The 22693-nt window shown below is 47.0% G+C and overlaps 1 protein-coding gene across 2 annotated transcripts in view; it reads right to left on the bottom strand.

The window, feature by feature from the left end:
* The window catches only part of cdhr2 (cadherin related family member 2), a 397792-nt gene that overhangs the window by 69564 nt on the left and 305535 nt on the right, over positions 1–22693 (bottom strand). For both annotated transcript variants that reach the window (XM_038795617.1, XM_038795618.1), the window contains 4 exons: positions 10377–10446; positions 7046–7666; positions 4068–4139; positions 987–1036 (listed from right to left, as the gene is read on the bottom strand). In XM_038795617.1, the coding sequence (XP_038651545.1) occupies positions 987–1036; positions 4068–4139; positions 7046–7666; positions 10377–10446 (813 nt within the window). The remainder of the gene's footprint in view (positions 1–986; positions 1037–4067; positions 4140–7045; positions 7667–10376; positions 10447–22693) is intronic.

The raw sequence follows: 22693 nt of genomic DNA, 5'->3' as shown, positions 1-22693 counted from the left end.
TTAACTCTGCAAGTCTTGCAAGTCTATCTAGACCGCAATGTCTCGTGACATCTTGTAGATCTCGCAAGGCGCAATGACCGTCGGGGATCCCAGGAGAGGCTCCTTCTCGGATCTACCAGCCAGTAAATCGCACCCTTTATCTCATGATTGGATTGGTTAGCTGTGGTTGTTATCAGGCTCTAGAGTGTCATTTTGAATTGTTATACCACATTATTGTTTCACAAAAGCCAGAAAAATCAAATCAAATCCACAGTCTCAAAACCCTTCAAAAGCAACTTTATATAAATGCTGATGGGATGATCATTTCTTAATGTGGTTAATTTTGTACAGAAACAAGATGGATTCTGGAAATATGAAACAAAGCTGTTCTGAAGAAAGATCCTTGACCTGAAGCACTTACTCTATTTTTCTTTCTCCCCAGCTGCTGCCAGACCTGCTGAGTATTTCCAACATTTTGGGGTTTTTTTCTACTGTCTACAATAGTAGCTGGTGACTGTAACCTATGCCGCCCTCCAATATGAAAAAGACTCTCTTTAAAAGAGGCCACATGCCAAGGGTTCTCTTTACAGCATAGGTTTCATTATAAAGCATTGTTTCCTGTGTCTATCAGAAAACAGCTTTGTACTACAGTATATTAATGCAGTGAAAATGGGCACCGTTCCTTCTGATTTGAATGGTGACAATGTCAGAAATAATCTGTGCGGCTATTTTGCCACAAATTAAGCACTTCTGCTGCAGGTTTCATAGTTGAGCCAGGTTAGTACGAGAGTATGTTTGGTGCTCGTGATGGTTTGGTATTAGAAAGGCTTCAACAAACGTGGGAGGTAAACACTCTGTGAAGACTCAGGGTAGTCATAAATCTGCACCATCTTCAGAATGGTGCTTCAACTGCAAGTGCAGTGCCACTTCTAAACCAACAATGATGTTTATTAGCACTGACAGTACGTTAGAAAAGATGAACAACATTTATCATAATTTTAATGTACCTTAACTGTTGCTACTTCAGCAGAAATTGGTGCTAATTCTGGCACGATAACTGAAATGCAAGATAGTCGATTAGTGACTGCATGTCAAAAACAGTTTTCATGTATCTTAAAAAGGAAACACCTTTTCCTTAGTGGCCATCAGATTGTGCAGTCACCGAGGTCACTTTTGATTACTTTGGGTGACCCAACAGACAGAGTTCACTGGTCCTTCTGCTTATTCCTGCAGCAAAGAGGCTGCCACCGTGGTTAAATTCAGTCGGCATGTTGCAGGGTGTCATGCTCGTTGCGTAACCCAATGCAACGCACCAATTAAGGCCTGAAAGTTGGGCTGCGGCAGCCACTGGGAAGGTAAACTCCAGAGCTGGGGAGGCTCCGAGGGTGGCAGAGGAGCAGATTACATTTGTGTGACATTGAGGATTACTCCTGCTCCTATCACTTGAACCAGATAGTCACTTTGGACACCCAGATATAGGCTCCGTTCAGAACAGAGTTGGACACATTTGAGTATGCTAACGGAATAGCATTGCTGCAAACTTCATTTTGACATTACTCACTGTTGTGATGCCAGCCAGATGAAAATCAGTCCCACATTGTGAAACTTTAGACTCGTAGCAGAAAATTAACTGCGAAAGCTGTTGGATTGTTATAAAAACTGTCTTCAGGGCATCAAAAGGTGGGAAATAAACAGTCTTTCACCTGTATTGTCCACATTCCAGTAGCAAATACAACTAATAATATTACAATGTATACTTAAAAATCACTATACATGCAACACTGAAGGGAAAGGAAATAATTTACACTTGGGTACTCAACAGTGAACATTGGATTGGCTGCCTATACGTCGTGCACAAATTTCCTTTAGATTGATTTCAGGGGAAAGGAAAGTTGGGCAGTGCGGGTACCACCATCTTTCGCCAAGTGAAAATTACTCCCAAGCTTTATCCGCTAGAAGTCAAAAAAGTTAGAAAGCAAACATAGTACAAATTAATATTATCTGATGGTGAATAAGGGGAAGAACCTGTGTTTATGTCATCATCATGTGCCCACGGCATATGGTTGCAATTAACACCTTTTGTCAAATTCAGTAGAGTTATGGGAAATGCAGCAAATTACTGCAGAGATTAGCATTATTTTAAATCAGTCAGCTTGCTTCCAACAGCCTGAGCAATTTGAAGCCCAGTAAGAAGCAGAACTCATTGTTTCAATCATAACTTGAGTGAAACGATCAGACCACTGTGGCTGTGGGCAATGATTGACAACACCAGTTTTGACTGCAGGTCCTTAAAATGATTACAATATCAATAAAATGAATGGGTCGGGACTTCCGGTGACGGCGGGCGGGAGGCAAACGCGCGTTGGAGGGCTCCCGTTCAGAACCGGCACTGTCGGGGGTTAACGCCCAGTCCTAGGGGCAGCGAAGGCAGTAAACGTCAGGAGAAAGGACAGGGAAGGGAAATGTCGTGGATCAGTAAAATAACGGCCGTGAAAAAAGCTGCTGAAAGTCCATCGGGAAGTGGAAAGGTCACCGCGAGGTCGGTGAAGAAAATGGAGGCTGGAGCACCAGGGGAGGCCGCATTGCTTAAGGCTGAAGAAATAACTAAGGTGATGGCTGTGGAATTCGAAAGGAAGTTCACAAAACATATGGAGGCAATGAGGAATCTGATGGGGGTGGTTTCGAAAGTGTTGGTGGAGGAGACGATTACCCCGGTGAGGATGGCAGTGGCGAGCGCAGTGGCGGAGGTGCGGGAGCAAGGCAAGGCACTGAAGGAAGTGGAAGAGATATTATTGTAGCACAGTGAACTACTTACCTCGATGGGGAAGGAGATGCGGACGGTGATAGAGTTCAACAAGAATCTGCGAGGCAAAATGGAAGACCTGGAAAACAGATCCAGGCGACAGAATTTGAGGATTGTGGGACTGCCCGAAGGAGTGGAAAGACCGAGGCCGACTGAGTATTTTGCCATGATGTTGGCGAAACTATTGGGGGAGGGGGAGGATCCCTCCCGATATGAACTGGATCGGGCTCATCGGTCATGGAGGCCTGTACCAAAGGCGAGTGAGCCGCCAAGAGCAGTGACTCTGTGCTTCCGTAGGTACAGTGTGAAGGAGAAGGTCCTGTGCTGGGCTAAGCAGAAGCGGGTGGTGCAGTGGGTGGAGCTGGCGAGGAGGCGGGCTACCTTCAACCGGGTGAAGAGGGCACTGTACATTAGCAAGGTGCTGTGCGGCATTGTATATCCAGCAAAGCTGAGGGTGACCCACAAGTTCAAGAACTTTTATTTTAGGACGGCGGAAGCAGCGGAGGAGTTTGCGAAGGCAGAAGGATTGTGGCAGAATTGAGAAATGGCCATGTACCGATGATGTAGCCTCATGACTGTATTTTTTTCTTTTTTGTTTCACTGCATGCTGGTGTATGGGCTACAGAAGGCAACGTTGTATATATTTGGACAAGGGAAGAAATGGGACTTTCCGTCGTAATGAGGGTACTTTGGGGTGTGGGTGTGTATGCGAGATTTGTGTGCTAAAGGGGACTTCTGGGTTTTCCTGGGGCCGGGCAAGGGGGGTTGGGGGGAGGAGTTTTACAAGAGGAAGTGGAGGGGAGGAGTTGGGGGGGGTTTACAACTCTTGGGTGTCATTTACAGTACTCTTTCGGAGGTTTGATGGCACTGAGTGTCGGGGGCAGGGGGGGGGGGGGGGGGGGGGGGGACTCTACAGGTTAATGGTGACCATGGGCGATTCCGGACTCCTTTTTCTTTTTCTCCTTTGTTTTTTTGTCCACCGTGGGAGGGCATGTTTTAGTTGATGCATATATTGACAGGTGGGCCGTTGGTTGGGATGGTGGGAGGATGGGATCGTTGATGTTAAGGGTATTGACTTTGTATTTGTTGCCGTTTACTGCTTGTTGCGGGGGGGGGGGGGGGGGATTTTGAAGGAAAATGTGAAAATGGAGAATAAAAATATTTTTTAAAAAATAAAATGAATGGGTCAACATCTTTGTTATAAAGCGAAACAAGATTTTAAACAAATAAATTAATTAGCTTTTAGTAATATCGTACAATGTTATTTCAAAATAAGATGACATACCAGATACTCTTTCAAAGGCAAGAAACACAGGTATGTTGTCATTCTCATCCACAATGTTTATTGTAAGTTTGCCTGTTAATGGTTGAAAATGCGAGTGATTAAAATGTAAAGCTTCATATGGGAACTCCAATTCTAATTCATTTATTAAACTAAGCCACTGAAGACTCTTTTTTTCAAGACACAGTAAATATGATAGGATATAGGTTACACCTCACAATTTCCTAATCAATAAATCTTAGCCAGGCTGAAAAATATTAGTGGCAGAGACCCCCAGGATATTGCCCACCTTGCCCAACAGGGGCTGGCAAATGACGAGACGGAAAGGAGGAATTATAAATTATAAATACTTAATGATTAATTTAGCAAAAGCCTGCTTTCAAGCAACATTAACGACAACAATAATATTTACATGGTGCCTTTAATATAGAAAAGGTTTTATTCCAAAGTGGACTTGCTCCCTGTACCAAATGACTGAGTGGACAATTAAAATCTCCTAGAATAAGAAGCATTTAGATGAGCACTTAAAACGCCATTGCATAAAAGGCTACAAACCAAGTGCTGAAAAATGGGTTTAGAATAGTTAGGTGCTTGATGGCCGGCACAGACATGGTGGGTTGAATGGCCTCTTTCTGTGCTGTAAAACCCCACTTGTTATGTTACTCCACAAAATAGCTTTAACTTCCATTTCACTCCCACAATTAGGGGGCCTATTACTAATGCAACAATCCCTTTCTTAGCTTTGCTCTCTAACATGATCATGACTTCTGTCTGTCTCAGGTGATGGATTTCACCCAGGGTGTATGTCACTTCTGGGTTGAGCATCATCTGTTGTGGATATAGAAGCCGATTGGTGAGTGGCAGTCCATTATACAGCTGTCACAGATGAACAGTATGATGATTTTTCCTTCCAGCCATCTCTTTTCTGCCATCTGGTCATTTTTTTTGTCCTATGCATTTCCCACGCCCTTCCTGACTGACTCTGGTTCGCATTGACTCAGATCCTGGTTAAGCTGAGCTCTCACTTACAGATGTCCTTGTATCACAGATGCGTGGGTGACCTTTTGATCTCCTGCCATTCATCATGGAGCATGTCTTTGAGGATGCGGCTGTCATCTATTCAGCTCATGTGACCCAGCCATCGGAATCAGCGCTGAGTCAAGAGGGCAGACAGGCTGGGAATCCCTGCACGCTGGTGTCCTTTCACATGGTCATCAGGAGATGCCCAATACTTGTCTGGGGCAGAGGAGGCAGAAGCTGTTCACTGCTTTTCTTGACTCGAATAAGTTGTCCCTGTCCCACTGTTGTAAGGAAGGGTGCTGACAACATAAGCCTGGTACATATGGAATTTGTATTTTTGGTTACTCTGCTGTTCGTGCACACTCAACTTTGACATGACTGCTGTGGCCTTAGTAATCTCGGTGCAGATTTCAGCATCAAACGGCCGATTGTTGGTAATTGTTGATCCAAGGTATGTGAAGCTGTCAATAACCTCCAGAGTGACGTTGTCAATGTTGATGCAAGTTGGAGTCTCTAACTCATGGCCCATAACTTCCCTGAGGCTGACTGTCAGTTCAAACCCCTTGCAGGCCCAGAAGAACCGATCGGCAAGGTGTTGCAACTGAACTTCGGTATGGGATGCCAGGGTGGCAATATAGCAAACAGGTATACCATACTGAATGTCTTTATATTGATGATATTTGTAATCCCTACATATATAGTCCCTCCTTCACCAGTATAGCTCCTTCCTCTAATAAACCTATTCTCCTAAAATTATGTTATAACCCAAAATATTCATTTTTCGCTTCTCCCCCAGTTTCAGCAAACTTTTATTATTGCTGTTAAATCTATAATTCTAATTTTAATTCTACCTGCCCACCAAGATTGAATGCATTTGCTAAAGAGATTACTGGATTTCCAAGGCATTCATAAAGACAGTATTAATTCAGACATGTGCACTGGCTTCATCATGCAAAGTGGCTAATGTCTGTTTCAGGAATGGGCCCTGCACATCAATGATATTAGTCATTACCAATATGGCTGGCAACGCACTTCCAGCTTGTAATGAGTGTGCACTTCCTGTATGACTTACCAGAACTTCTGGGGGCCACTTAGCACCTGAAAAACAAGCGCTGCACTGCTGGATTTCTAGGCCTGAGATGTTGTGTCGATGTCAGTTGATAGATCGGGATTTTGGGTCTTGGTGGAGTTGACACAGCCAAAGCCAATTTTGGTTCTCAGCTCCTTTACTCAGACTTTTCCACTGTACTTCTTCCACAATGATCATAAATATAGTGCAATTATTCGAAGCATATTAAATTGAATAGAGCTCTCACTTCCTGATATACTGCACATATAAAAGACTCTAGGGTTCCAACTGCTGCTTTGCCATCAGAAGTGGAATGCCGTTACAAGCTGGAAGTGTGCCGCCAGACATATTGGTAAAGATCAAAAACATTGGTGTGCAATGCCCTTTCCTGAAACAGGCATTAGTCCCTTTGCATGGTGAAGGCCCCTGCACCTGACTGAATCATATGGCAGTTTATTAATGCTTTGGAAATCCAGTAATCACTGCAACAAAAGCATCTAATTGTGGTGGACAGGTAGCGTGTGTGGGGGTGGGTGAGAAAAGGGGGTTATATCTTTTAGCACCACTGTGCCCTGTTGTTAACACTGTCCAAATTCGAGTGGCACAGTTATTCACAACGTTGGAGTGGAAATTTTTCACCTTTCAAGATACAACAAAGTAGCTGCTGAAATGAGATGATTGAAATCAAAACAGCATACAACTACTCCGACAGGGAAACTGTGAAGGGCCAAAGAAAAATGTCTCCACAATTCACTTGGGGAACAAAGTGGCTGAGTGAAAAGGTGATCCCTCTGAAAACAACTTTGTCTCAAAGATATTGAAGGGTGTAATGAGTGTACATACATTTTAGGAAAAACATACAATAGACTTGAGCATGAGAAAACTGTCTTACCAGTAGTGGATGGATTATTTTTTTCTGTGTAAAGGTCAGTAACACGAATTGTAATGTCCACCTGATCATACACCTCATAGTCAATAACCGAAGATTCATTCACATAGAGAGATCCATTGTCATAAAGTCCAAACCAGTATAGGCATGGTGCATTTGGTTCAGCATCAATAATTTTAGATTTCAAACAAACCACTGAAACCAGTTGATAAATTAATGAGTGATTCGTATCAATATCACTTGCAGTTATGTCCCTCACTATTCCAAGTTGGGTGTTATTTTCCATAACATCCAAATCCTTCAGTGAATCCGGATCTAGTATAGGAGTCTCATCATTCATGTCCAGTACAGTCACATAAACAGTTGCAGAGGCTGATTTAGATGGAAATCCTGAATCTGAGGCGCTGATTCCTAAAGTGTAAGATTTTGGTCCTTTGTCATAATCCAATGCTATTGTTGGATCGACAGTAATGTTTCCTTGGTACTGTTTCGGATCGATTTTATTGATTAACATTGTTCTTATCAGAAAGGTTCCTGTGCTACCAGTTTCAATACGGTATGTCACCCGGTTGTTGATTTCTGTTACATCATTGTCACTCGCTTTAACCAATGTCACAAAGGCTCCTGTATGAATGGTAAGAATAAATTAAAAAGGTGAGCATATTGCTTGAAGAGATGCTACAATTCATACAGTCAATCAAGGAAAACATTTGTATGTCACATTTCTTTGAACTGCAAATTATTGAAGGCATTACTGCTTTATATTGTAGTCTTTAAATTACAAATAAAATGGTAAAACAAGCTGATGATAATTTACTCAGAACATATACAATTATTCATCTCCAGTGCTATGTAGACAGGATGATTCATTTTGCTGTTAAATGTTTTTATTTGATTGAAGGCTGTGTTCTCCCTAATTTCTGTATGCAATTATCAATCAGATGATAAAATTACAAAATTGCGGAAAGAAAACTTCAGAAGTTTTGATTTCACATGTGGTTACACAGGTGCACTATAATTGTTAAACTTCTCACATTACTGAAAATATAGTTCACTTCCACTTTAATCATGTCCGATGCGTTTTATTTGTCACAGTCCTGTGTGCACTCACCCCCACTCACTAGCTTCTGAGGAACACCTCAGGCTGGTTCTACGCCCCCTGGAATCAAGCATGTGCAGGGAGGCAAAGGTCTTTTAGGGTCCTGGCAGGAATTGTGCAGGAAGTCTTCCATGCATGCTGAGCTGTTGATCTTTGCACTCTCATCTATCCCAATGTCCCAGCATTGTCAGTACTACATGTTGGCGTTTCCCTTTAGTTGTCCAGTTGAGCTGACCTGTATCTCTACCTCCAATGACCCAACTCCCACACAGCATATTGAGATCTCAATCACCAGGCTCTGGACAGTTGTGAGCAGCTATAACATTTCATCTCGAGTCTAATGCATTTTCCCCTCTCCCATCAGCCACACCCTCTCCCTACTCTAATGATAAAGTTTATGGACTAAAAGTAATGCTGGTGGCATTAAAGGGCTGATTACAAACCTACCTGCATCGTGGAAGCAGTCAGGTGGATGGTTAAAATGGCCCATATGGAACTTACCTAAACTGATCCCGCTGCAGGTTCCCTCAGCTTTGATCTTAACATGCTCTTCTGTGCAGACAAGAGCAACACCCACCAGAAGCAGCAGGGTTCTTCAAAATTTCAGACATTGCTTTGTGTACATCATCAGGACATGCTGATAATTTTAATTGGAAGGCTCCCGAGGGAAGATGTAAGTCAAGCAGCGCTAAGCAACCTAGGCTAGTGGGTGGGACGTGTGACTGGCCCTCCTTTATCTCAGTGGGTCACAAGATTGAAATTGGACATGTTTACTCACCATGACCCCATGAATAAAACTGGATACATTTAATACACAGCAAATGTTAATGAGTTACAGAAAATACCTAATCATTCGTACATTAATAGAACTGCCATTAACGTTAAATTGTAAAAACAAAATAAATATTTATGCTTTGATATTTATGCACAGCTCTCACAGTCAATGTCAAGTGCAATCAGCGTGCACCTCACTTCATGTGCCCTTGCTTTTCATGCACATCCCTGCAGTAGTATTGATGGAAAAAAGCCACGTGGATAGAAACCAGTGGAATCTGGAAACCCTGTCTGTGAGCAAAGTCAACAAAATGCTGATGGGCTGCAGGTTGCCCAGCACTGTGTCAGTGCATCAATTGGTAATTCACCTGTTTTTCCCATCAGGTTGCACTGAGGTAGGTATTGTTCCTCAACAATGTCCACTGCTCCCATAAGATTCCTGTCAACCAGTTTTCCTTTGCCTTTGTGAACTGTTATTGCTCATCTGTGACAGCACAGTGGTTAGCACTGCTCCATCACAGCGCCAGGGACCCGGGTTCGATTCTGACTTCAGGTGACTGTCTGTGTGGAGTTTGTACGTTCTACCCATGTCTGCGTGGGTTTCCTCCAGGTGCTCTGGTTTCTGCCCACAGGCCAAAGATGTGCAGGTTAGGTGGATTGACCACTAAATTGTGCTCTTAGCATCGAAAGGTTAGATGGGGTTGCAGGGCTACTGGGATAGGACAGGGAAGTGGGCATAGGTAGTGTACTCTTTCAGTGTCGCTTCAGGTTCAAATGGGCTGAATGGCCTCTGATGTGTTAGGCAGGTTGGTTCAACGTTGACTGCAACTGGATGCAGGGAAGCTACAAACAAACATCTGACACAGGAGATGATCCAACACTGTTTTATTTAACTATGGACTGCTGTACATGTTCAGCTGTGGGTTGACACTCTACTAATCCTACTGATGACCTCTTACTGGCTTGACCAAACTTACTAGCTACCACATGGTAATAGTGCTCACTAACTTGTGCACTCTGACTGTCTCAGTAGCTGGGTCCTGAGAGAGGGAGAGTCTTAATGCCCTGTGGGCTTTATAGTGGTGGTGTCCTGTCTGGTTGTTCTGTGTTGTGTGATCATTGGTCATCCTGTGTGTCAATCACTGCCTGTCTGCATCTCATTATATACATGAGTGGATATTATGACAGCCTCCTTTTGCACTGTAAGAATTCTAGGATTCTGTCAAAGGAAAATCAATCATTGATTGAAATTATGTCTTTAGTGATTGAAACTGCAATCATCCAAAAGAAATATAATTTTCATTCAATGTTTTAGAGTAATTGAGTATATTACCACATTTAGGAAGACACTAATTCAATCTGTTATCAAGCCAATGGGCTCAGGGCCAGAGGGAGGGCAGGAAACCTGTGCTCTAATAAAAATCATCCCCATACAATCGCTATTTCAAAGTCATAACTTACCTAATGTGTGTTCCATTACAGAGGCATTATAGACAGACTTAGTAAACACTGGTGAATGGTCATTTTCATCCTGTTTTAAAGGAAAAGAAGATTTAAACATGTGCAAATTTTCTTCCTTACAGAGAAAGGTATTTTCATCTGACACAAACACCTTGCACTATTCTGAAGTATTTTCTCAGACAAACAAACAGGCTATATTTCACCCCGATCAAACCTGCCCCCAACCTCCAACGAATAAGATGGAAAGCAGTTAGGAAAAGGACAAAGAAAATCGAAAGAGGAATATGCCCAATTGTGTGAGAGCCAAACTTGGTGATTTGAGGAGGGATCCAGCACAGCTCGACTGGAATTAAAGATGAGAGGTAAATGAGGAATGGTAAACATTTAAGGTGAAGATAGTTTGGGTACAAACCAAGCATAATTACATAGGGTTTGGAGGTGGGAGGGCATGTTCTGAAGGTCAGATGGGGAGGAACAAAGGCAGGAGGGTAATATCTGGGCCGGGGGGGGGGGGGGTGTTCCCTGATGCACAAATGGCACCCCCCACCTTTACAATTTTGTTTCATAACCAGCCTGCCTACGACAACTATTTTGTGGCTTGGGCAGCACATTATCTGGATCAAGTGGCTTGTTAACATGCTCAATGGCCATTAACATTTTATTTAAATATTGCAGATGGGCAGCAGATTTAACACCTACCATTTTATGGGGGGACAGCTTGAGAGTGGGCAAAAGGTGGTGGATTGCCACCCTCGTATTTTAACTAGACTCCCCCCTCCCTGCCCCAAACACCCCGGCCCCAGCCTCCCATCCTCCACTAAAAACATCCGGCGGTAATGGCTGTAAAATCTAGCCACACAAGCACAGAGTGCAGGGTGAAATTTAAAAAGGATATAAGACTAGTAAAGTGAGGAAATGGTACGATATATCGCAACTCAAAAATCTCTGATAAACATACAGAAATTAAAAGGATACATGAGGGAATGAAATGAAAAATGAAAAAATTAAATGAAAATCGCTTATCGTCACAAGTAGACCTCAAATGAAGTTACTGTGAAAAGCCCCTAGTCGCCACATTCCAGTGCCTGTTCGGGGAGGCTGGTACGGGAATTGAACCATGCTGCTGGCCTGCCTTGGTCTGCTTTAAAAGCCAGCTCTTTAGCCCTGTGCTAAACCAGGAATGGTAAGGCTAATTAAGAAACATAGATCTTCTTGAGCAGGCAGAAGGCATGACTGAGGAACTGAAGGAGTACTTCATACTTGTCTTCACCAAAGAAGAGGATGAAGTGAATGTCACAGTAGAGAAGGCTGGAGTAAAGATATTGGACAGGCTAAAAATAAATAGGAAGGAGGTGTGATAAAGATAGTTATCACTCAAAGTTAACAAATCATCAAGTGTAGATGGAATGCATTGAAACATAGAAACAGTAATATGCCATTTAGCTCCCCCAAGCCTGCTCTGCTATTCAATGAGGTCATAACTGACCTGGGGCGAAATTCTCAGACCCCCCGCAGGGTCGGAGAATCGTCCGGGACTGGCGAAAATCCTGCCCCCGCCGTGGCCGGAATTCTCCACCACCCGGGAATTGGCGGGGGCGGGAATCACGCCCCGCCGATCGGCGTGCCCTCCACGCCGATCGGCGAGCCCCCTGCGGCAATTCTCTGACCCGCGATGGGCCGACGTCCCACCGCTGACAGGCCTCTCCCGCCGCCATGGTTTGAACCACCTCTGGTGGCGGCGGGGTCGGCGGCGCGAGCGGGCTCATGGAGTCCTGGGAGGGGCGCGGGGCGATCGGACCCCGGGGGTCCCCCCACGGCAGCCAGGCCCGCGATCAGGGCCCACTGATTGGCGGGCGGGCCAGCGCCGTGGGGGCACTCTTTTTCTTCCGCCGCCGCCACGGCCTCCACCATGGCGGAGGCGGTAGAGAACCCTCCTACCGCGCATGCGCCGGTGGTGGTGTCAGCGCCAGCTGACACACCGGCGCATGTGCGAACCGGCGAAGGCCTTTCAGCCAGCCCCGACGCCGGGGGGTGGGCGTCAAAGGCCATTGGCACCGGTTTTGGCGCCAGTCGGCGTGGCGCCAACCGCTGCGGCGCAGGTCTAGCCCCCAAAGGTGCGGAGAATTCCACACCTTTGAGGAGGCCCGACTGCCCCGCCGGGTAGGGGAGAATTCCGGCCCTGAAACCTAACTTCATATCCCTGCTTTTGGTGAGCAAAAATTTGATGAACAAAAATTTATCAAATCTCAGTTTTAAAATGAACAATTGATACTCCATCAAATGCCATTTGTTACAGAGTTTCAGACTTCTACCACTCTCTTTGTGATCTCTTCCTGCACTGGCAAGTGGAGATCGTTAGTGCAGAAAATGGGGCTAAGTATGGCCAGGGCAGAACATTCCTCGCCGAGGCCTGAAAAAGAAGCAGAATCCCATTTAATTACGGGGTTGTTCTCGGTGCTGCCAGCGCCGGGAAACACCCGGCTAAAAGTGCCTGACACGGCACTCTGTTTCATTTCCGTTAAATCGCACTCCTTAACCTTCACTGATCTAAGCAGGGCGATCCTAACTTCTTCAATCTCAATGTATATTTGAAACCTTGCATCTCGGTCATCAACCTGGTAAATCTTCTTTTCACCATCTTTAAAATATCCTTCCTAAAATGTGGTGGCTAGAATTGTACACAATCCTCCATCTGCAACCTAATCAGCAGTTCGTAAAGGTTTAGCATCCTGCTTGTTTTCTCATTCAATATTCCTATGTACAATGTCAGGTAACGCATAAGCTTTCTTAACCACCTTATCAATTTGTTCTGCCACCTTCAGAGACTCGAATATGTACCAACGGGCCCCTCTAATTGTGTGCACCTCTCAAAATTAAGATTATACTGTCTCTCCAGTTTGTTCTTTCCAAAGCGTATCACTTCACATTTATCCAGATTAAATTGTATCTATATCTGACTGCCTATTTCCCCAATCTATCTAGTTCTCCTGAAGTCTGCTAATATCCTTCTTGCTGTCTAGTACATTGCAAATTTTTGCATCATCTTCAAATTTTGAAATTGTGCTCCCAAAATTCAGGAGCAGCTCGTTTATATACAAGGTAAGAAATGATTTTGATATTGATCCCTGGGCGACCCCTACAATTAGAAAAAGCATCCATTCACAGCTACTCTTTAGGACTTTTGGGAGGTGGAAATTGGGGGTCAGTTTTCCCAGCATCATGTACCAAGTTCCTGTTTAACAGTGCCTGTCAATGCTCTTTTACTGGAGTCAGGGGTGGGCTGGAATAGGCCTGCCACCTCAGGCTCAAGTTTGAGGTGGAGGTAGGCTGATGTTAAGATGGCCAGGCTAAAATATCTGCCTCCATTCGCTGAGACATAGCTCCAGTTCTGGGCATGGGTGCGAGGCCCCATAACCCTCACCTCCTCCTCACCCCGACCCCCTGCCTCCATATGCTCCCAACCTACTCACCCATTATCTATTACAAACAAAGCTCATCAGCCCCTGCAATAATGTTGGGATGTCTTTACTAAGTTCATAATTTGGTCAAAACAAACATTGTATGAAATCTACTTAAAAACCATGATTCCCTTAATAGATCATAAATCTATCAAAATGATCAAAGTTTACAATCCCCTTGTCAGAATTCATTCATGGGTTTTGCAGTCAGCCGCGCATTCGCTAAGAGATTCCAATGAATGACTGTATGAACTTTTTTTGAAAAGGGTGTTACATTTCCAGTCCTCCAATCCTCTGGCATTACTCCCATTTTTTGAGGAGGATTGAAAGATTGTGGTTAGCGCTTTTGCCATCCCTATCCTTGTTTCCCTCAAAAATATGGGATGTAATAAATTGCAAATACAATTTCAGCTTTGAGGGTAAGACTTGGTAGCCATTACTGAGACATGGCTCCAACCAAGACCATCAGGACTAAGAATGAAATATGTGAGGTTATGAGGTGTACAGGAAAGTACGCAGAAATGGAAGAGGGAAGGAGTAACCTTCAGTGATGAGGAATGAAATAACTTCAAGGATATGGGAGGATATAATGAGAGGTGAGCAGGTAGTGGAGACTTTATGGATAGAATTAAGATACAGGAAAGGATTTAAGACCATAGTCGGAGTTTTGTGTTGATTCCCTGGTGGCCGCTAAGAAGCTTGTATAAATGCAGAGGTTAGGAAAGCATGCAGGAAAGGCAAAGTGGTTTAATGGGAGATTTTAACTTTCATAGAGATTGCGGTAAAAGGACTGACATATATCAGAAATAGTTTTCTGCAACAATGTATCCTGGAGTTAACTGAGCCAGATTTAGTTACCACCCTAATGATGCATTAAATTCTATCTAATAGCAATCATAATCTGATCAAGTTTAACATAGGGCGGAATTTTAGACTAAGTGTCAAGTCATGCAGGAAGAATGAAGTGTAGCCTGCCAGCTTCACTGCCAGCTTTTCCCGCCAGATATTTTGACACTTAGTTGAAATATATCCTGGAGGACAGGCCCACGATGTCACATTGGCGGGGTAGGCTCTGAATGAACTCGTCCCGCCAGCAACGTCCGCTTTCAAGAGATCGTGATCCAATAATTAAAAAAGGATCCTCCCCATGGAGACAGGGCCCCCTACGCACCTGCACGCACCTCCCCCCCCAACCCTGCCCAGAGCCCGACCACCCAGGGGTCCCGATCACCTGGGAAACCCCCCATTTACTGGTACGCCTGGTCCATGTTGGTGGACACCAGTGCTAAATGGTGCTCGCTCGGGGTCCATAAAACATACAGTGCAGATGGAGGCCATTTGGCCCATCGAGTCTGCACAGGCCTTAGAATGAGCACACCACCCGAGCCCATACCTCCACCCTATCCCCGTAACCCCACCTAACCTTTTCGGACAATAAAGGCAATTTAGTGTGGCCAATCCACCTAGCCCGCACATCTTTGGATTGTGGGAGGAAACCGGAGCACCAGGAGGAAACCCACGCGGACACAGGGAAAGCATGCAGACACCACACAGACAGTGACCCAAGCTGCGAACCAAACCTGGGACCTTGGAGCTGTGAAGCAACAGTGCTAACCACTGCGCTACCATGCTGCCCTGAAGTCTCTGAGGCACAGGCTTTAGATCTCGCGCCTTCGGTAACTGTGGCATGAACATATTCAAGTGAGACTGACTGCATACCTGAATATGCAAATCTAGATCCCGCCCATTTGATGTCTCGTAAAAAGGCCATTAAACCTCGCAAGAGGCCTCTCATTAGATTTAAGGCCCTCGTTGCGTCCTGAGTCAGGCACGACGCGGCCGGCAGATTGCAGCCAAGGAGAAATTTAATCAAAGTATTCAAATCATGATAGGTTTTGATGGAGAAACTATTTCCAGTGATCATACATCATAGAATTTACAGTGCAGAAGGAGGCCATTCGGCCCATCGAGTCTGCACCGGTTCCTGGAAAGAGCACCCTACCCAAGGTTAACACCTCCACCCTATCCCCATAACCCAGTAATCCCACCCAGCACTAAGGGCAATTTTGGACACTAAGGGCAATTTATCATGTCCGATCCACCTAACCAGCACATCTTTGGACTGTGGGAGGAAACCGGAGCACCCGGAGGAAACCCACGCACACACGGGGAGGATGTGCAAACTCCGCACAGACAGTGACCCAAGCCGGAATCGAACCTGGGACCCTGGAGCTGTGAAGCGATTGTGCTATCCACAATGAGTAGGTTGGTAACAAAACGTCATAAATTTAAAATAATTGGCCAAAGAACTTGAGGGAAAATAAAGAATACGTTTTTTGCACACAGAGGACTGTTAAGTTCAAGAACAGACTGTCTGAAGGAGTGCCACAACAAAATTCAAGGCAACTGGACATGTACTTTACAATTACTAATTTGCAAGGGAATGGACAATAAGCGAGGGAGCTATTAGCCAGTTCTTTTAAGGAGCTAGAACAGCCATGTTCTATAACTTTCCCTGATTCTAAGGCCAGGATTTTCCAGGCCACCCATGGCAGGTTTCCTGTAGTGGAAGGGGTGAACCATTGGCTGTCAGCAGGGTCTTCCAGTCCCGCCATCATCTATGGGCTTTTGCATGGCTCGCCCGCCCTGCTACCGGGGAACCCCCCCACGGGGATACAGACATTGGAGTAACTGGAAGATCCCATCAGTATGAGGGGCCAGAAAATCCTACCCTATGTATCTAATATTAAGGGTATACTGATTTTCTTACTGGAAAATGTAGTAATTTCACTAAACACCATCTTAATTCATCTAACTAATTGATACCTATGTTGATTTCTGACTCATACTAGTTTCCTTTAAACATCTTGATTGAACACACATCTTGGTATCATTAGTTAGATTATTTAAAAATACTATCATATTTACAAGTCCCATGATTGAGCTCTGTTATATCCTCGGTCATCACTGTCCACTTGCCATTAATCGGTACGTTATCTTTCCTGTTATTTTACCAGCTCATTATCCAATTTTCATTATCCCACCAGTAATCCACATGTTTCACTTCAACCAATGTTCGCATTTGAGTCATAGGCCTCAAGTTAACTTAATGCTATATTTTTTTTAAAATAAACAATTTTATTGAGGTAGTTTTTGGCTTTATAAACAGTTACAGACATCATCAGAAAGAAAGCACAAAAGGCAAAAATGTGCAAACATCCACGTACTTTCAATACTTCCATCGTAACATATTGCACAAGCCCGCTCCTCTCCCGCCGGTACTACCCGCCATATTTTCCCTCCTACTCTACTCTACCCCCCCCCCCCCCCCACACCCCCCCCCCCCCCCCCCCCCCCCACCCCCACCCCCACCCCCTGCTGACGCTCACTCTCCCGCAAAGAAGTCAATAAATGGTTGCCATCTCCGGGCGAACCCCTGCACAGATCCCCTCAAGGCTAGCCACCACACAGTCTTCGGGGGCTTTGAATCCCTCCACGCCAATAATATTCGTCGCCGGGCTATCAGGGAAGCAAAGGCCAAAACATCGGCCTCTTTCTCCCCCTGGACCCCCGGGTCTTCCGAAACCCCAAAAATTGCCATCCCTGGACTCATCACCGCCCTTGTTGTTAGCACCCGGGACATGACCCCCGCAAATCCCTCCCAGTACCCCCTCAGCTTAGGGCATGCCCAAAACATGTGAACATGGTTCGCTGGTTCTCCCGCGCACCTAGCGCATTTGTCCTCTATCCCGAAGAATTTGCTCATCCGAGCCACCGTCATATGGGCCCGGTGAACGACCTTAAATTGAATCAGCCCGAGCCTAGCACATGTCGCGGTCGAATTTACCCTACTCAGGGCCTCTGCCCACAGCCCATCCTCCATTTCCCCGCCTAGCGCCTCCTCCCATTTAAGTTTCAGTTCCTCTGTCTGGGACCCTTCCTCCCTCATGAGCACCTTATATATACCCAAGACTCTACCCTCCCCTTCTTCCCTCCTAGAGACTATTCTGTCGAGGATCCCCATTGGCGGGAGGCATGGGAAAGATGGGACCTGTCTACGAACAAAGTCCCGCAACTGTAGGTATCTAAAATCATTTCCCCTTACCAACCCAAATTTCTCCTCCAAGCTCCTCAAACTCGCAAAGCTCGCTTCCAGGAACATATCACCCACCCTTCCCGCCCCCGCTCGCCGCCATACTCGGAACCCCCCATCCATACTCCCGGGGACAAACCGATGGTTGTCGCAGATTGGCGCCCAGACAGACGCCCCCATCTCCCCCACATGCCTCCTCCACTGGCTCACCTCAGCGGCTCTCAGCGCAATCGCCAGCGGCTCTATGGCCAGCGCAAACAGCAGCGGGGAGAGCGGGCAGCCTGTCTGGTCCCTCGGTACAACCTAAAGTACTCCGACACTTCTCTGTTGGTCCTGACGCTGGCCCTCGGGGCCTGATATAATAATTTGATCCAATCCCCCAATCCCTCCCCGAACCCAAACCGTCCGAGCACCTCCCATAGATAGTCCCACTCCACCCAGTCAAAGGCCTTCTCGGCGTCCATCGCCACCACTACCTCCACCTCCCTGTCCGCCGGGGGCATCATTATCACATTAAGTAATCTTCTCAGGTTGGCCGCCAGCTGCCTACCTTTCACGAACCCAGTTTGGTCCTCCCCAATCACCTCCGGTACACAGTCCTCCATTCTACCCGCCAGTACCTTTGCCAGGAGCTTGGCGTCTACATTAATCAGGGAGATTGGCCTGTAGGACCCGCACGCCTCCGGGTCTTTACTCCGCTTCAATATCAGTGATATGGTGGCTTGTGACATTGTCGGCGGCAGGGTCCCTCTGTCCCTTGCCTCATTGAAAACCCTCGCCAAGACCGGGCCCACCAGTTCACAGAACTTCCTATAAAACTCTACTGGGTATCCATCCGGCCCCTGGGTCTTCCCCGACTGCATGGCCTTAAGGCCCCCCAATACCTCCTCTACTCTAATCGGGGCCCCCAGCTCTTCCACTCGCCTCCTACCTACTGTTGGGAATGTTAACCCATCCAGAAACCTATTCATCCCCTCCGGTTCTTCCGGCGGCTCCTAAGTATACAGCTTACGATAGAAGTCCCGGAATACCTTATTCAATTCTGCCGGGTCCTCCACTTTGTGCCCCCCCTTCGTCCCTCACTCTACCTATTTCCCTGGCCGCCTCCCTCCTCCTGAGTTGCTGCGCTAACAGTCTGCTAGCCTTTTCCCCATGCTCGTACACCACTCCCCTCGCCTTCCTAAGCTGTTCCACGGCCCTGCTCGTGGATAGTGCCCCCAGTTCCGCCTGTAGTCTCTGCCTCTCCCTGAGTAAAACCTCCCCCGAGGACTCCGCGTGCTCTTCATCTATCCGACCCATTTCCCTGACCAATCTATCCATCTCTGCCCGGTCTGCCTTGGCTCTGTGGCCCCAATTGAAATCAGCTCCCCCTGCACTACTGCCTTTAGTGCCTCCCACAGGGTCGCCGCTGAGACCTCCCCCGTGTCATTCACCTGCAGGTAATTTTGCATACATCTCCGAAGCCTCTCGCAGATCCCCTCCTCCGACAGCAGTCCCACATCTAGCCTCCATTGCGGGCGTTGGTAGCTCGTTCCCCCGAACTGCAGGTCCACCCAATGCGGGGCATGGTCTGAAATGGTAATTGCTGAATATTCCGTGTTCTTTACCTCCCCCATACAGTCCCTGCCAAGTACAAAGAAATCTATCCTAGAATATACTTTATGGCCGTGCGAGTAAAACGAGTAGCCCCTTCCTGTTGGCTGTCTATCTCTCCAGGGGTCCACTGCCCCCATTTGCTCCTTAAACCCTTTCAGCTCCCTTGCCATTGCTGAGAGTCTACCCGTTCTGGGACACGACCGATCCAAAGTCGGGTCAAGGACCATGTTAAAGTCCCCTCCCATTATTAGCCTGCGAGAATCCAGGTCCGGGATCTTCCCCAGCACTCTTTTAATGAAGTCCACGTCATCCCAGTTCGGGGCATATATATTCACCAGCACCACTCTTCTCCCCTCCAGTCTGCCCCGTACCATCAGGTATCTGCCCCCCCTGTCTGCGGATATGCCCTCTGCCTCAAATTGCACGCGCTTGTTGATCATGATTGCCACCCCTCTGGACTTCTAGTCCAAGTCCGAGTGGAAGACCTGGCTAATCCAGCCCTTCCTTAGCCTGGTCTGGTCAGACACTTTCAGATGTGTCTCCTGCAACATAATTACGTCCGCCCTCAGGGCCCGCAAGTGCGCAAACACCCGCGCCCTCTTAACCGGCCCATTCAGTCCCTTGACGTTCCAGGTGATCAGCCTGGTCGGGGGGCACATCCCACCCCCCCCACACCGCCGGTCAGCCATAGTCTTTCTCGGGCCGGCCCCTGGCCCGTGCGTTGCGCCATTCGTGGCCCGCCCTTTGGCTGCCTCCACCTTCGACCTCCTTTCCCGTGCCTATTTCAAGTCCCTCCCCCGTCAGCAGAACAACTCCCCCCCCCCAACCCCATCCCCCGATACCCCCACCCCTGCCATCTACTGGCTGTGACTTCCCCCCCCACCACCTGACTCCCTTGACTAGCCAATCTGCTAGCCCGGTGACTCAACACCCCGGCGCCTTCCTGTCTGATTCCCATTGTTTCCCCGTCCTCCTCCCCACTTCCCGGCGCCCCATCCCCCTCTCCCACCCACTAGGGCAAGCCGGCTCCAGTGTCTTCCGCGAGCTGCACAAAAAGTACAAATCAGCCCAAACAGAAAAAAAAACAGAAAAAAGAGGAAAAGCACAAAAATAAACCCTAAAAAAACAAAAAATAAACCCCCCCATAAGAAACAAAAGTGACCACAAAAAAACCCAAAAAAAACGGAAAAGGGGGGGGTTAACCCCCCAAACCAATGTCCATGAACAAAGGAAAGAGTCCCAAATGTTCCGCTTGGCCCCTTTGGCCCAGGAAACCGTTGAGCAGCAGTCCAGGCACATTCGGCGTTCCTTCCCACAGTAATCCTCGGGCCCTAATTCGCGTCCTTGGCGCCTCCTTTCGGGACCAGCCCCAGGTCCCTCACAAACTCCATTGCTTCTTCGAGCTCGGAGAAGTAGTGATGTTGACCCTAGTGCGTGACCCATAGGTGAGCTGGGAACAGCAGACCAAACTTCACGTGCTTCTTGAAAGCACCTCCTTGACATTCTTAAAGGCTGCTCGCCGCCGAGCCACCTCCTGGCTTAGGTCCTGATAAATGCGGAGAACACTGTTGTTCCACGTGCTGCTCCTGGCGCTTTTTGCCCACTGCAGCACCCGCTCCTTGTCCACGAACCTGTGGAACCTAATCACCATCGGGCGAGGGGGTCCGCCCGGCCGCCCCTGCCTTGCCTGCACTCTGTGTGCTCCCTCCAGCTCCGGCGGTCGCGGAAAGGCTTCGGCCCCAATCAGCTGCTTCAGCAGGTCTGCTACAAACGCTGCAGCATCAGCTCCCTCAGCCCCCTCCGGGAGGCCGACCATCCTCAGATTGTTCCTGCGGACTCTATTCTCCAGCTCCTCCACTCTGTCCAGTAGTCTTCTCTGCCGCTCTTTCAGGCCGTCAACCTCTAGCGCTGCAACCGTCTGCGCATCCGCCTGCTCCTCCACCGCCTCTCCCAGCTCCTTAACTTTAACATCCTGCGCATCCAGCCTCTGGTTCAGCTGATCCACCGCTTTCTGGATTGGGTCCAAGCTGTCCCGCTTCAGCGCTTCAAAACTGGACTTCATTACCTGGAGCATGTTATCCAGCGCCTGCTGGATTGCTAAGTCCGGGGTCCGTGTGTCCGCCATCTTAGGTCCCAGGTAAGTTTCTTCAGGTCCTTGTCTCTGTCCCTTTTTCTCCTTCTTCTTCTGCCTTCTGGACTCTCGCTGTTCCATGTGCCGCAGCACACTCCTCAGCACCTTCGCTGCCGCTTTCCTTCGCCCAGCTCCTTAAATTTTACCTTCTGGGCCTCTGAAGTGGGTCCAAGTTGTCCTGCTTCAGAGACTCCAAAACTTATTTTCTTCTCCTGGAGGAAGGAAGGTCCGTGGGTCCGCCATCTTACGTTTCAGGTCAGTTTCCTCAGCTCCTTGCCTCCGTCTCTCTCTCTCTCTCTCTCTTCCCCTACCTGCTGGCCTCCCACGGTTCCATCGATGTCAGCCCGCTCTCCTGCTCTTTCGTGGCAGCCTTTCCCCCCCCCCCCCCCCCCCCCCCCCCCGTGGTCCCGCTATCGCGGGGAATCAGCTCCAAAGCCCCGCCGGAGTGAGAGCCCGCCGAATGTGCGGCTCACTCGAACATCGCCGCCACCGGAAGTCCTTAATGCTATATTTTGATGGCTAAGTTTAAGCGCAAGTTCCAATTTTAACTGGAGGTTGGGCTGGGTCGAATTTGGGGTCATGTCATAAATTGTCTGTTTAAAACTGAGAGATCCAATACATTTCCATGACTCAGATAAAACAATGTATTAAATTTAAAAATAATACCAATAATTGTTCAGTTATAGCTTGTATTTTGTAAATACGTGCTGGACCCAAATTATGTTCCTTACTACTTTTAAATTCATTATGTGTTACCAATTTAAAAAAAAATTCTGTTAGAAATGTTACCAAAGAGCTATGATTCCCAGTCTTTCTCTGTTTCTCTCCCCCCAGGAGCTGCCAGACCTGCTCAATTATTCCATAATTCCCAGTGTATTTGACTTCCGACTGCAAAATTAGGACGTGAACTATTTTCCCATTTTCTGTTCTTGTCTCTCTATCTGATGACATAAGTTTCTTGTTTGTAAAATTAGATTTCAATGCTGCAAAATATTTGTTCACAGACCAGTAAGTACATACAATTAATTGTATTGTTCTG

This window comes from Scyliorhinus canicula, chromosome 4 (genome assembly GCF_902713615.1).
Source record: "Scyliorhinus canicula chromosome 4, sScyCan1.1, whole genome shotgun sequence".
Classification (NCBI taxonomy): Eukaryota; Metazoa; Chordata; class Chondrichthyes; order Carcharhiniformes; family Scyliorhinidae; genus Scyliorhinus; species Scyliorhinus canicula.
The sequence above is the reverse complement of the archived record's forward strand: the minus strand, read 5'-3'. Positions and strand labels throughout refer to the sequence as shown.